General features: G+C 33.1%; 1 protein-coding gene across 1 annotated transcript; it reads left to right on the top strand.

The window, feature by feature from the left end:
* Nucleotides 1-728: 728 nt before the first annotated feature.
* Nucleotides 729-7,677, top strand: LOC104242891 (chaperonin CPN60-like 2, mitochondrial). The gene is made up of 18 exons (XM_009798008.2): nt 729-941; nt 1,024-1,045; nt 1,240-1,371; nt 1,951-2,110; nt 2,356-2,531; nt 3,235-3,330; nt 3,421-3,525; nt 3,881-3,967; nt 4,441-4,530; nt 4,857-4,937; nt 5,012-5,080; nt 5,162-5,239; nt 5,594-5,689; nt 5,773-5,872; nt 5,939-6,042; nt 6,138-6,243; nt 7,080-7,158; nt 7,237-7,677. Exons 1-18 carry the CDS (start codon nt 913-915, stop codon nt 7,337-7,339), a joined length of 1,713 nt encoding a protein of 570 aa, XP_009796310.1. The 5' UTR covers nt 729-912; the 3' UTR covers nt 7,340-7,677.
* The last annotated feature ends 7,406 nt before the right edge of the window (nt 7,678-15,083 follow it).

Here is a 15,083-nt window from a genome sequence, read left to right as displayed (position 1 = left end):
AAAAAAAGCATTAATATGTTCTTCAGACATTATTGGTACTCTTTGAAAAGATCTCAAAAACTGCAAAATTTGAGGAAGGAATTTGAAATGAATGATGATGTGAAAACGTATTGTTGTCCTCACTTGTATATCAACATACTGATATTGATGTGGTACTTCAATACCAACAAGTATTCCATCAAAAAATTTCTCAGTGAGTGAAGAAATCCGCTCAAGTCCAAGTTTTGTTGATCTGCCCCACAAAAATGCTAGAAGTAAAAGTTATGGAACATTACAAAATTGGAATGCAAAAAACTCAAGGATCTCAATTGCTTTTTCTTTTCTAATATTTATTTATATTTGTCACCTCTAGTCCGTTAACCGTATTGAGGTCAAGGTTGTTGTGTTCATAAGATTGTAAATATGCATTGTACTATTCTTTCAATTATGAAAGTTTTTCCCGTTTTGAAAGCTTTATAGACAATAATTTAGTATTTCAAAAGAAAGTAACTCGATACTTAAAATTACTTTTGAGAGAGGTTTGTCAAATACAAATTATTTTCTAATTTTAATAGTTACTTTTTTAAAGTTCTTACTGAAAAGAAATAATTTGAAAATAGGAAGCAAATCCTGAAAACTCGACCAAACCCAAAGTCACTAATATGTTTGTATAGTTTGTACTACGGAGGAGGCAAAAACTAAAAGAAGTAAAATAATTAATTCAAAATAAAAAAAAAACTAATTGTTAAACCATAAACCCTACGGAAAGCATTCAAACACGAAACAGTGAGAGCGTGGAGAACTTGTGTATCAGTTCTGGGACTCTCAACAGCTGCATACTTCCTTCTCAATTCTCCTATTTCCTCTTACTCCGAATCTGCAATTTTGCTCCTATCTTATCAATTTTTACAACACATTTGAAATTATTGGGAAATGTTCAGAGCTGTTGCTTCATCAATCAGGTATATATTCTTGTCACAATTTTTTTTCTTCTGAAACACTTATACTTTGGGTACTCACAATTATATTTTTGCTTCTTGTCAGGTCCTCAACTTCCAGAAAATTGGTAAAATATCTACTTTTTACCTTACAACGACCTTCTATAATTGAAATTGCAACATTTAATTTAATTATTGATACTGGTCGGTATAATTTTCTTATTGGAGTGCAGAATTTATGTCAGAATAATAGATTGGGTTAATTGGGTACATTACATTTCTGGTTTATTTACTTTGTTAATTATTGTTTTTTGTGGTAAAGGTTGCCAGTAGGATTAATTCGAGAAGAAATTATGTTGCAAAGGATATCAATTTTGGTATCCAGGCACGGTTAGCCATGTTACAAGGGGTTAATGAGCTTGCAGAAGCAGTAAAAGTCACTATGGGACCAAAGGTAAAAATTAAGATTTATCCTTGATATCCTATATTAGGTCGAATTTTGAAGTAAATCTTAATGTTAATTGAAAAAGAAACTAATTTGACATTTTTACCGACGGACTATGGAGCTTAGTTTTTTCTCTGATTTTCACATGTTATTACTTAATATGAATACTACTTGGTATGTTTCATTTTTATGGAGTATTTGGTGAAGAAAAAAACCATATTGGACAGAAAAGGATGGACCTTTGAGTTTCAATTTTCACCAGTGACCTGTGCGGAAAATGTTTTGTTTTTTATTCATCTACCCAAAAGGATGCAAAAATGGTGTTTGCTAAGGTTTACTAATTTTGATTATTGGGTAGTGGAGGTTATAGCACTAGCGGATGTTAGGATTTCACTTGTCTTTGTCATCCTTTTCTTCTTTAAGGTCATACATGCTATAAATGACTTTCCTCCCAAGATTTAAATGAATTATTGAGAATGTCTAAAACGTCTAGAATATTGCATTTCACAAGGTCTCTTGATTGAAAAGAATAACCTGAGTTGTCATCATTGTTAAGGCTATTCTTCGTCTTCTTTTGTCACAATCCAGGGTCGTAACGTGATCATTGAGAAAAGCCAAGGGAATCCTAAGGTCACAAAGGATGGTGTCACTGTAGCCAAGAGCATCAGCTTTAAGGAAAAGACAAAGAATGTGGGTGCTGATCTTGTGAAGCAGGTTGCTAATGCTACTAATTCAGTTGCTGGAGATGGTAAGATCTCTACTTTGGATTAGCTTAGTTGTGAATCATAATAAATGTTTCAAGTTACATCAGATACATTTGCCATGGTGAAGGAGCTTTTATGTTCATCATCCTTTCATCCTACAAAGAAATCTTTAGCATATATCATAGTCTTGATACTTTGAGGTGCGCTTTTTTGATTACGATGGTTGTAGGGTCTTCCCAAGCTTATGTATGTTCACGAATTTCCTAAATTGGATGCCATGTGACAACAGGTACCACCTGTGCAACTGTGCTTACTCAGGCAATTTTCACAGAAGGTTGCAAAGCTGTTGCTGCAGGTGTAAGTGTGATGGATTTGCGTAGTGGTATTAACATGGCCGTTGATGCTGTTGTTGCTGACTTGAAGAGCAGAGCAGTCATGATTAGCACCCCGGAGGAGATTACACAGGTGAAGGGCTAATAGAGATTCTATGTCCAACTTGGATCATGCTGTGGACAAACACATCAACCAATCTATCAATAGACTACACCGCAAACTCATATACTTGGGGATGCCAAACTAGATAGGGCTGTGGACAAACTTATAAGATTTAAATCTGAAACACTTATTAATCCTTACTTTCTACAAGTTATAATTCAGTTTCAGGCAAAACCACTTCACCAACTGTTCCTACAAGTCAATATAGCTTTTCCAATTTCAGTTTTCCAGTTCTAGTTGTGGTTTTGACTCTTTGTTTGCCAAACTGATTTGTCAACTGGGAAAAATTCATCTTTCTGAAAATACAATGAAATGATGGTTTCCCGTTCTGGTTTCTTTCCATAATTTTTCTTGTCGCTGCTCTCCTTTTCCCTTTTGTACATTTTCCTTTTACTAGAAAACACACATTTATTTTCTTTCCCTACATTAGAGGTAAAATCAGATCTTTACAAGTTATGCTCAAGAATGATGCTATGATTGGAATTTAACTGCATGACTTGTAAAGCAAACCAGTTTCTGGATGCACCAGTAAATTTGTATGTTCCTTATAACTTCTTTAAGAAGACTCATTGAAAGCTAGTGCTGTTAACTCATAAAAGCATGTGGAGTTCTTACATGTTCTTTTTACCCTAAATGGTCCTTTTTTGAGAGTTCAATATCTTACTTCCAATAGGTGGCTACTATCTCTGCAAATGGTGAACGTGAAATTGGGGAACTAATAGCTCGAGCGATGGAAAAAGTTGGGAAGGAAGGGGTGATTACTGTTGCTGTAAGTTATGCTCATATTGGTGTTTCTGATAGAAATACATTGAGAACTGTTTAAGCTTGAAACTGAAACCTCAATATTTTGAATTAACAGGACGGAAATACCTTAGATAATGAGTTGGAAGTGGTGGAAGGCATGAAGCTTGGTCGTGGTTACATATCTCCTTATTTTGTCACGGATGCAAAGACTCAAAGATGTGTATGTAATAATTTCTACAGCTGAGTCGTTTTCCCCCAATTTCTACATTGAAGTGTAGAATTAGATTTCTCCAAATTGTCTGGTCAGTGGCTTGAAGCATAGAAGAATGACTCAATGATTCTGATGCTATCAACTTCCATTAGTACCTCAGAAAACCAAAACATTCTAATGATATTCCCCCAATTATTCCATTTCTTAGTGGAGATTGGCATATTTTCCTCTTCTGTTTCTGACTTACAAGTCATAGAAAGTAGCTGTCTCAGCCAATGCATACGTCATGCCATGCAACTATATCTGCATCTTGTGTCAATTTATAAAGTTCACGACATGATATTTTTGACTTGCATGTAAACAGGAATTGGAAAATCCAGTGATCCTTATTCATGACAAGAAAATCTCAGACTTGAACTCGCTTGTGCGGATATTGGAGCTTGCTGTTAAGGTATCCAATATCCTCTCTCTCTCTCTCTCTGTGTGTGTGTGTGTGTTCTTTTTTCTTTTTCTGGATCAGTAACTTCTAACTTCTTATGTTCTTCACCAGAAAGCATGATGCATATCTTTTCCATTTTCTTATCTGAATGAAGAAGAAATTTATGTGATAAAAAGGCAAAGAAATATGAATATCATTCAGAATATTTATCTAGAAAAAGTGATATTCATTATGATAAGGAGAAAAAGTAAATTAGGCAAAATCTGAAAAAGAGCTTAATTAACCATCTTGGAAGGGAGCCTGCCAGCCATGTTGCATGGTCACAAGTGCCACATTACTTTGTTGCGATAAAATATGTCGGTGCAAGTTACATATGTTGAATAATATAGCTGCACCAGTGGATACCTTTGAAAATGTAAAGAAATTGTTCTTTTGCAGTACATGTAAACTAATCATCATAATATTTTTTCCTGTCTCTGTCGTAGAGAAGGAGGCCTCTGTTAATTGTTGCTGAAGATGTAGAAAGTGATGCATTATCTATGCTTATCCTAAACAAGCATCGTGCTGGGGTTAAGGTATTAAACTTTCTCTATGCGAGCCATGTTTGTTGTGGTCTTGTTTTCATTTTTCATTATATTGTTTCATCATATGGATCTTTTTCATTTTTGCAAATAGTCCCCCTTACTTACCCAGAATATCTTTTATTTCACGTTATTTTTAGGTCTGTGCCATTAACCCTTCTGCTTTTGTGGATAATAGAAGAGTCAGCTTTGGCCTTGTTTTCATTTTTGATTTATATTGTTTCAGCATATAAATTTGAGGATCATTATTCTGCGCGTTTTTTTTTGCAATTACTCCCTTGTTCATACCCAGAATATCTTATTTTTCATGTTATTTTTAGGTCTGTGCCATTAAAGCTCCTGGTTTTGGGGATAATAAAAGAGCCAACTTGGAGGATCTTGCAGTTCTTACTGGAGGAGAGGTTAGACACCAGCTTCATGCCCCGATTATTGTCGATTTGTTTCTATAGTTTCAAATGCTTAATGTTTTATACAGGTCATTAGTGAAGAACGTGGTCTGGATCTGAACAAAGTTCAATTTGATATGCTTGGTACTGCCAAAAAGGTTTGTTTATTCAGTTTTATTTTGCATCAATTTGAAAAGTTTGCATGCATACATAGTATACAACTCTTCACTTTTGAGCAGGTTACCGTTTCCCTTGATGACACCTTAGTTCTGCATGGAGGTGGGGACAAGAAGCTAATTGAAGAAAGGTGTGAGCAGGTGATGACGCATTTTCCTCTTCTTTCCTTTTAGGTCAGACAGAAATTACTGTGGGTGTTGCACCCACTTCCTTTGTCTCTACTCTGTCATACCTTTGAACAGCCGGAGAGTGTAGTCTGTCATATATTCTGTATTATCCTCTTTGAATTAATTCATTCTGTTGTATTTCCAAATTATTATGTGTAAGGCCTGAATTCCCTTTGGGCATATCTGGAAAAAAGAGCCATTGGCTTTATAGATTTGCTTGGTTAGATGAGAGAGTCATTGACTTTATAGATTTGCTTGGTTAGATATCATTGACTGTCAATGTTCCTGGGTAGATTAAACACTGACAAGTTGTGCATCCTTGAACAGCTAAGGATAGCCAAGGAAAAGAGTAGTGCCATGTTTGATAAGGAGAAAGCTCAGGAGCGTTTGTCAAAGCTATCTGGTGGTGTTGCTGTTTTTAAGGTATATTCCTCAGGATTTGAGCATCCTACGTTTTCATTCAGTTACACTCTTCGCATTCTAGTTTGATCTGCACACTGTTTCAGGTTGGAGGGGCCAGTGAAGCAGAAGTTGGGGAAAGGAAAGATAGGGTGACAGATGCCTTAAATGCAACAAGGGCTGCTGTGGAAGAGGGCATTGTTCCAGGTACGTTATTTTATTGAATAAACTCTCTTCTTCTGTTGACCTGACAAAGTAATGCTCTTTCCTTAGGTGGTGGTGTTGCTCTCCTATATGCAACCAAATGTCTTAAAGACCTTCAGACTGCAAATGATGGCCAAAAGAAGGGAGTTGAGATCATTGAGAATGCTCTCAAGGTTCATTTCTCCTAGATTTTAATTTCTTTTTGTACTAGTTTATGTTCAAGTGGTTACTTGCTGTACTGACATCGGAATTCTTTGCCACTTCACAGGCACCTACTTTTACAATAGCTTCAAATGCTGGTGTAGATGGCGCCTTAGTTCTAGGCAAGCTCTTAGAACAAGATGATCTGAATCTAGGATTTGATGCAGCTAAAGGTTTGTGCCTCGCATCTCATGAACTGGTTATGTCTGATCACATTGTGAAAATGTTGCCTAATATTTGTAAAGTGAATTTGTTTGGTTCATTATATATGAGAACACAATTTATTTGTGCTACCTAATGGTAGTCTTCTTTTTTGTTGGGAAATTAGTAATCTTCAAGACACATCAAGTAAAAGAATCCACCCTCTCAGAGTGGATGACTCAGTTCGGAGTGCAATGGTCAAACCATTCATTCTTTGAGTGATTTTCAGTATCAGACGAAAAAATTTTGGAGATCATTATTATATATTTATAAATTTATAAATTGGACTTTCATATATATTAAAATATTTAAGTATTTTTTAGAGAAAGTTGTCAATAAAAGTATAAAACATAGTTGTTTGAAAAATTGTACTTGTGCCATCTAAATGGGACATGGGAAGTGCTATTTTCCTAATTGCAGAGAACTTGCCATAAACTCTATACTACATGGGAAGATTACATTGTTTTGGTTCTTGGGGAACAGTACTGTTATAAAAATTTAGTTTTCCATGCCTATAGCTCCTTGTTCCTGACAATGTCTTCTGTATAGAGTTTAGCATTTTGAAGTAATCTGTCAGTGTCATCTACTCATTGTTACTAAACTTATACTTTGCTCTAATAGATGGTTGTGAGAATTATTGTATGGTATGTTAGTCACAGTTGTAACATAATAAACAAAGTTTAGGTGAATGGGCCAAACAATCTTGTAGTTCTTGTTTGCTTTTTCAGTAACGAGTCAAACAAGTGAATGGGCGTAGAATACTTTGGTTGTCCATTACACTTAAGACACTGCTCTTTTGCATAAGCAGGTACATATAGACACATGGTCAAGGCTGGAATTATTGATCCCCTGAAAGTAGTTAGAACAGCATTAGTGGATGCTGCCAGGTAAGGATCGCAGCATGTCCAGTAAAACACTATTGAAATCTTTCAATTCTATTAACAATAACTGGATATATACTGCAGCGTGTCTTTGCTATTGACAACAACTGAGGCTGCCATTGTGGACCGTCAAGGAGAGAAAAACCCACTTGCAAACCGCATGCCAAACATGGGTGATATGTATTGATATAGGAAACACAGATGAAACTTTTTGATGATTGTGTTATAGCTGTGAGGGAGCAATCCTAAGGTAGGTTACTCTGAGGGACACATTTATTCATTTATGTAATGCAAGAAATTCATTTTGGTGCCTGGTAATGGTTATGCTGACATGCCGCACGTGGTACCTTCATACAAGTTTTAGTCTTTTTTGTATCTTAAATGGTTTCTTAGAAACTAATTAGGAAGTTATGTGAATGACCGCAAATATTTAAGACAGAGACTGTTAATATCCAACTGTGTATCTGAAAGTTGTGTGGGATTACAGAGAGCTCCAGGTCACATTGACCTCTTTCTATTTTTTGATATGGTAATGGTAATTTTATTAATGTCAGTACCAAGAAGGTACATAGTAGAGTTTGTTCTACAAGTTTAGCCCAAATGAGCTAAACTTAGCACTGAAGCAATTTGCACAAAAGCTCGAGATCACAAGATCATTTGAGAAAGTGCAGAATACATGTCCACATCCATTGCTCCATTGCTCGGATCGAATATGTTGTTGACCATATTAAGTGGCAACAACAAAATGTGAGTACTTTGGATTCCTCTTAATAGGACATGAGTATGGTTACTTGGACATTGACATTAGTTTATTAGCCACGCCAAGACAGAAAATAAGTTGCTGCTGCTATTTATTTGCGTTGAGCCAATTTCTGAATAATGCATTGGAATGGCTTTTGTCGTGTGTTGTGCAGTGGCGAAGCCAGTAATTTTCTCTAAGGATGTTCAAACTTAAAGGAGTGAATTTTTTTTGATAAAGAGTTCAATAATCAATATATGTTATATACCTCTAAAACCTAATATTTTACCTACATGTGTAGTGTAATTTTTCGAGGAAGGGTGGTCAGTTGACCACCCTTTGGGATATTTAGCTTCGCCCCTGGTGTTATGAGTTGATTAGCTGGTTTTGATGGATCAATAACCTTGCACCACAAATCGAGAGACTACTGAAACAATTTGGTACTGTAAATTAAATCTCCTAAATTGTAGACTATACCAAATACCAATGGAGAAATGATATGGGGATTATCGTAGAACTATTGTGGTTTAGTAATATGGAAACCAAAAATCGAAACCAAACGTGTAGATTTAGTACCAAGATTATTTCAACTAATACGAACACAGGATAAAGTTGAGTTTTTCTTCGTTTTGCTTTTTTCTAACTAGTTTTAGTGTACGCGTGTTGCGCGTGTAAATCATCACATAAATATTATATTAATGTTATGTTTAAATTGTAAAATATTAAGTGTAAGCTCTGTAAATGATAACATTGGACCTAAATAGGTAACTCGAAGAAGGGAGAAACTTTGTCACATAAAAGTTCTCAATCACCATTCAATGTAGTCACCTTAAACTTTGTGTCAGTTTTATAATTTTGTTGCTTCAATTTCACAAGTTATCAAATTATTCCATTTTAATTTAGCTAAGACACATAACCCTTGAATATTTAAGAGTTTTTGTGCAAATATTTTTGAAAAGTTGTACTCAAGTTCATTTGAGAATACACAAATATGATCAACTATACTTTTATTATGATGTAGTTATTGGAAGGGGTCTAATTAAACGACACATGGCAAGTGTAAAGTTAAAAAAATAATGGTTTATAATGTAAATACCGGGTGTGAGAACCGTTAGTGAATAATGGCATAAATGAACCAATAGTGTAATATCAGTGGCATGAATACATCCCATTTTTAACGAGTGACATAGATATGCCATTTTTTAAAGTTTGATAGCATATTTGAACCTTTTTCCGTAACTCTAAATTGAAAATTAAATCTTTTGTTCTTTAAAATTTGTGAATAAGAGGTGGTGCTCTAGCTCATAGAAGAAAATTGATTAAATAAAAATATGAAGCCTAAAAGTAACTAATATTGAGTTAATACAAAAAGTAACTAATATTGAGTTAATACAACAAGTTATTGTTTGTTAGGATGAATGCAAAAATAAAAAATAATTAATAACAACTCATTAAGGATATATTTTGTCTCTACTATTTCATCATTGTTACATCAAGTTAGGCACTTTTATCAATTTGAGTATTAATACTATATTAAGAGTTTTTTCAACTTAAAAAATAATTCTTTTTATATGATGAATTTAAAAAGAATTGAGTAAGTTTTTTTGTCTAATAAGTTGTTTCAAAAACTTAATAATTTGTTACTAAAGAAAATAATTTATATTTTATTATTTAAATATTAATATAAAATCCTCCCCAATTTTAAATATTTAACTGTGAATAACTTTATCTATTAAGAGTTATATTTCCAAAGGGTACAAATAAATATCTTCCTCACATTTTACTTTTAAATCTTTGTTTTGTAGAATTATTTGTGTTATTGACTTTTATCAACCATGCCTTTTCTCTCTCTTTTATAAATTTTTAATTTTATTTATTTTTTTATTTATATTATTGAATGTAATTTTCTAATATCATACAAAAAATAGATGAACAAAAAAAATATTATTTAAGTAGGAGACTAAAAGTTATAAATGAATAAACGACATATTTGGTTTAGACTACTCTTTCCAAGTATTCAAATAGATGACTCTAAAATCTATACTCAGAATTAATTATTGTGTTTCACGTAAATAAAATTTATTTATTTACCAAAATTGTGATGTTATTAAAATTAAAGAAGACAAGCTGAATGATATAGACATGATGTTTATTATTTTTGAACCTAACCTAAGTCAATATAATACATCAAATAACTGTAGACGGTAGAAACTAAGCCTAAACAAATAACAAAGCAAATTAATTGTGAAGTAAAAAATAACTTGATTGTAAATTTTCTAAATATTAGAAGTTCTTATATAATTTAAATAAGGAAAGATTTAGTAATCCAAATTTTAGTATTTTAATGTGTTAAATATTTGGAAAATAATAAATGACTATTCCTAAATATTAGGAAAATGATCAAATTACTATTTTATCTAATATGAACTCTATTTTAAAAAGGTAAAAAAGGTGAACGACATTTCGCTAAGGGTTTCGTGCTTTTAATATAATATAGATTAAATGTTTTCAACCAATTAAGTGGCATATTGCATGCACAGCTTTTTAGGTGACATATCTCTTTTGTTAATTTGTTTCAGAAAATGTTGAATCTTTTTCTAGTTCTAGAAAAAAAACTGCAATTTGTTTTGTTAATAGCAAATAACCACTGTCTTTTAGCTTGTAAACGTAACACTGGCAAACGAAATACAACGAATTATTGTTTGTTAATCTGAAAATCAACAGCCTCAAGCAGAGGCGGATTTAAGATGTTAAATTTATAGTTTTCTATAGTAATCTCAAATTTATATATAATAAATCATTGAATCAACGTAATGATTTCCATGCAAAATATTTTTATATATTTAAGGCAAAAAGGCCTCCTGGCCACTTAAACTTATACCCGATTGTCATGCCGGTAAATGAACTTTCAAAATTCCCATATGAACACTTCAACTTGAGCATAAGTGAACTAATAAATACCTCTGACCTATGACTCATAGTGCGTGCATTACAATTTCACAAACGTGGCAACTCAGTCAGCAATAAACGAATTAAAAACTGCCACGTGTTAGGCGCGAAAACCCACTAAACACCTACTATTTCCCATTCATTTTTTACCTAAAACACTCATTTTTCATTTTTAGTCGTCTCTCTCAATTCCCCTCTAACATTTTCAATCGTCTCCTCAAATGGAGTGAACGATTGTCATAGGATTTACCGCCAATTAGATCATCTGAAGGTTGTGTTTATTTTTCTTTCAAAATCGGTCCCAAAACAAGAATTTGAGATAATCGTGTACCGTCGCTTTCTCCTCCACCAGAAACACAGAAATCATTAAAGGTCCGATTGTTGTCTTTCGTGAAATTTCTGGTTGTTTTCTTGTATTTTTATTCGTTATTGAAGTTGGTCATGATAGAATAATGTTTTGTATGCGTACAATGGTTCTTTCGTTATTTAGGGTTTAAAATTACGGCTTTTTGGAATAACATACTAAATTCTTATTTTTTTTCTCTGGATTTTGTCGGTTCCATCGCTGATTTGGTATATAGGGTAAAAAAACTAGGGCTTTTTATCATATCGAAGAATATGATAAAAATATCTACCTAGAAAGAAATAATTTGACTTGAATCTGTTAAATTTGAAGAGAAGAAGAAATTCAGAGCTTGTATAAGTCAAAAATGGAGGTTGTATCCCGAAGGAGGAAGAAGAAGTTGTAGAGAAATGACACCGAAAAGTAACGATAATAATAATACTGCAATAATATTATTTATGAGAGAAAATACACCAACTGGCTTGAGTCATGCTGGGTACTGTCCTAAGAAACTATTTCAGTAGTATGAAGTGTTTCTCCAGGATTAAACAAGTTTACCTCTATTTTATTTAGAGGATACATGAATCAGCAAAATTAAATATTATACAAATCCAGCTAGTAGGAAAAAAAGGAAGAACAACTAATGTGTGTCACACCTCCTTTTTCCGCCCCCGCGAGGGGTGAAGGAGTTTTTCCAATTAAAGGACAATCGAAACGGGATTTGTTTATTTATTTCAGAGTCGCCACTTGGGAGATTTAGGGTGTCCCAAGTCACCAATTTAATCCCGAATCGAGGAAAAGAATGACTCTGTATTACAGTCTGCGAACCAGAAATCCAGATAAGGAATTTTGTTAACCCGGGAGAAGGTGTTAGGCATTCCCGAGTTCCGTGGTTCTAGCACGGTCGCTCAACTGTCATATTCGGCTTGTTTATCTGATTTTACACAATTATGAGCTCATGCACAAGTTTTAACTTTTAACCGTTTTTGTCATTATTATTAATTTTTTTTATCAAGAATTGCAACATCATGGAAATACATCTCGAACCACGTCGCATCAATGCACCCGTGATTGTTGGCACATTTCCACTCCGTTGAGATTTGGATTTGGGTCACATAAATGTGCACCCGAGTTTAAGAAAATTAAATTATTAAAGGCGCGCCTAAAGTGACTAGCGTATCATTTACTTTGGGTAGGGCCGTGAAATTTTGGTAAACGGTCCATCCCGAAGTCTAAGCAATTTTAAAGCAAATATTTACTGAGGGCCCCGCAATTTTGTATTTTTATTCGGCGAGGCTCATCTCATTCTTAATTTTTAAAAAAGGAATTTGCAATGTCATGGACACGCATCTCGAACCACGTCACAATCAATGTACCCGTGACTAGAGACACATTTCGACTCCGCTAAGATTTGGATTTGGGTCACATGAATGTGCACCCATATTTAAAAAAATAATTTGTTAAAGACGCGCCTAGAGCGACTAGCGTATTGTTGTTTTGGGAAAGGCCGTAAAATTTCACTAGACGGCCAACTCCGATGTTCTAAATAATTAATGCATGCATTTGTGAGGGCCCCGCAATCTATACAATTTACTAGGCGAGACTCATCTCATTTATTTTAAATGGACAAATCTTAAAGCGACTACATTTTTTCTAAAAATTAGTCTCTAAAATAAAGAAAGAAAATCCTAATTAATTACGAGTTTTTTTTATTTATTTAAGAAAGCGTGGCATACTAATTGCTAGATTAATACAAATATTGATGAAAAGGAATTTTACTAAAAAAAAAATTCGAAATTATAAATAAAATAAAATTCGACAACTAATATTCAAAAGAATCAAATATAGCTAGATTAAAACTCGCATTGTTATAAAAAAAAACTATTGAGATTAATTATTCACAACCATTTGAAACTAGATTTAACCATAATTACTAAAGTTTATTAAACTTAAACGTTATTCTAATCTTGTTTGAACTCAAATCATGCCTTAATGATTAATTCACGAAATTTAGTTCAAATTCATGCCTTAGCTAAATTTAGCTACTTGTTTACGATTAACCTACTGTTGATAATCTTAAGACCTTCATAACTAGCGAATTAACCCGTTTTGCCAAGCCGATTCATTAAAGACTAACTTATGTTATTTCTCTTATTCCAATTATTATTCAGTAATACATGAAATAGCCTAAATACAATCAATAAAAGAAAGAAAGAAAAAGCGAAATTAAAACTTCAAAGTTTCATTCTTCATATATTCATACTTTCACATTTTTCAGCTTGCAATAGCTAGTATTACAGTCGTGTACCTGGTATTTGAATACAAGGAAAGGAAGAATAGGATCAGCAGCAGTAGAAACAGCGCAACAACAACAAACAACTAGCAGTCAGAAAACCCAATAGTAGACTTGAAAACCAAACAAAAATTCCAGCAACCACTCAATAAAGCAATAACAAAGGACCAACAGTTAACTCAAGAAGCCAATTGAAAATCCCGGAAGCAAACATGAGGCAGAGATCACACTCAGGAATACACGGAAATAGTATTTGGATATTTTAGGAATCCTCTTCCTCAAGATTAAAAGTATGTTCTTATCTCCTTTTTAGTTCTGAAATTTTATCTCTCCAAAATTCTTTTTTCCGTTCTCCTTTTAAATCTGTCTAAGTCCCATCTATTTATTACCACCTTTCAGCATTTTTTAAACATAAAACTCACTATCTTCCCACTCATCCTCCTTTTAATCTCACTACCTAATATTTTGTCCCCCACTACATTAAACAAATACCCCATTATATCTTGTCTCCCATGCTTATATTAAACAATTGCATTATTCCCCACCATTATATCTTGTCCCCCCATTATTGATTATTTTAATATTATCTTAATCTTAATGGACAGAACACTCAAAATAAATAATTGTTTAGAATTTTAATTCCAAAAATACCCCTCTGACCTTACAGAAATTACCATTTTGACCCTGAAAACATTGTAATTTACCAATCTACCCCGTCAGCTATAACAAGTTCAACTAATCAATTCTAACCAAAATATAGCAGCTATAACCAATTCCTAATCAGATTTTATGAACAAACTCAAACTATATGATGAACAACAAAGAAACAACTTGAATTATTTTGACTGAACAATGTTTTTACACAACAAACCTATTTTCAGATTCACCAACAATAACAAACAAATATATTCAAAGCATGAGCTCAAATTCAAATTAAACTTAAACAAAATAAATAAACAGATTCAAATCACTAAACTCAAATAATCAATTGATCTTCAAATTAAATCCAACAAAATACAACAAAGATACATGATTCAAACTAAATCAAAGAATTAAAAACCAAAACATAAACTCACATTAAATCACTGAATTAAAAACGAACTTCAAATAAAAAATGAACACGAATTAAATCTATATTAAACAACAAACATGACAGATTCAAATGATTTAAACTAACACTTTTCTATATTAAAACTAAATCCTTTTAAATTAATAAAACAAACTGAAAACAAATAATTAATTGAACTTCAATTTTAATCTAACAATATTATAATTAAACTAACAATTTCTACAAAAATAAACAAGAAAAATGAAACAAACTGAAGAAAATAACAAAACGATAAGCATGAAATTAATATCGAACATATCTAATTTTAGATCCGAAAATATCAAACAAATTACGGACAAAAATGAAACTCAAACCCACTAACCGGATTGAAACGACGAAGAACTTGGATGAAAACAAATCTGTCCGGAAACGATTGTCGCACCAAGACTGCCAACGACCTAACGGATCTTGAATTCAACGACAAACCCACCTTCCTTTTAACCTTGACGAACTCAAAACAACAAACGACGACCTCGACCAAAGCTCGAATAAATGAAAT

The sequence above is a fragment of the Nicotiana sylvestris genome, chromosome 3 (genome assembly GCF_000393655.2).
Source record: "Nicotiana sylvestris chromosome 3, ASM39365v2, whole genome shotgun sequence".
In the NCBI taxonomy this organism is placed as follows: domain Eukaryota; kingdom Viridiplantae; phylum Streptophyta; class Magnoliopsida; order Solanales; family Solanaceae; genus Nicotiana; species Nicotiana sylvestris.
This window is presented reverse-complemented; position numbering and strand designations above follow the sequence as displayed.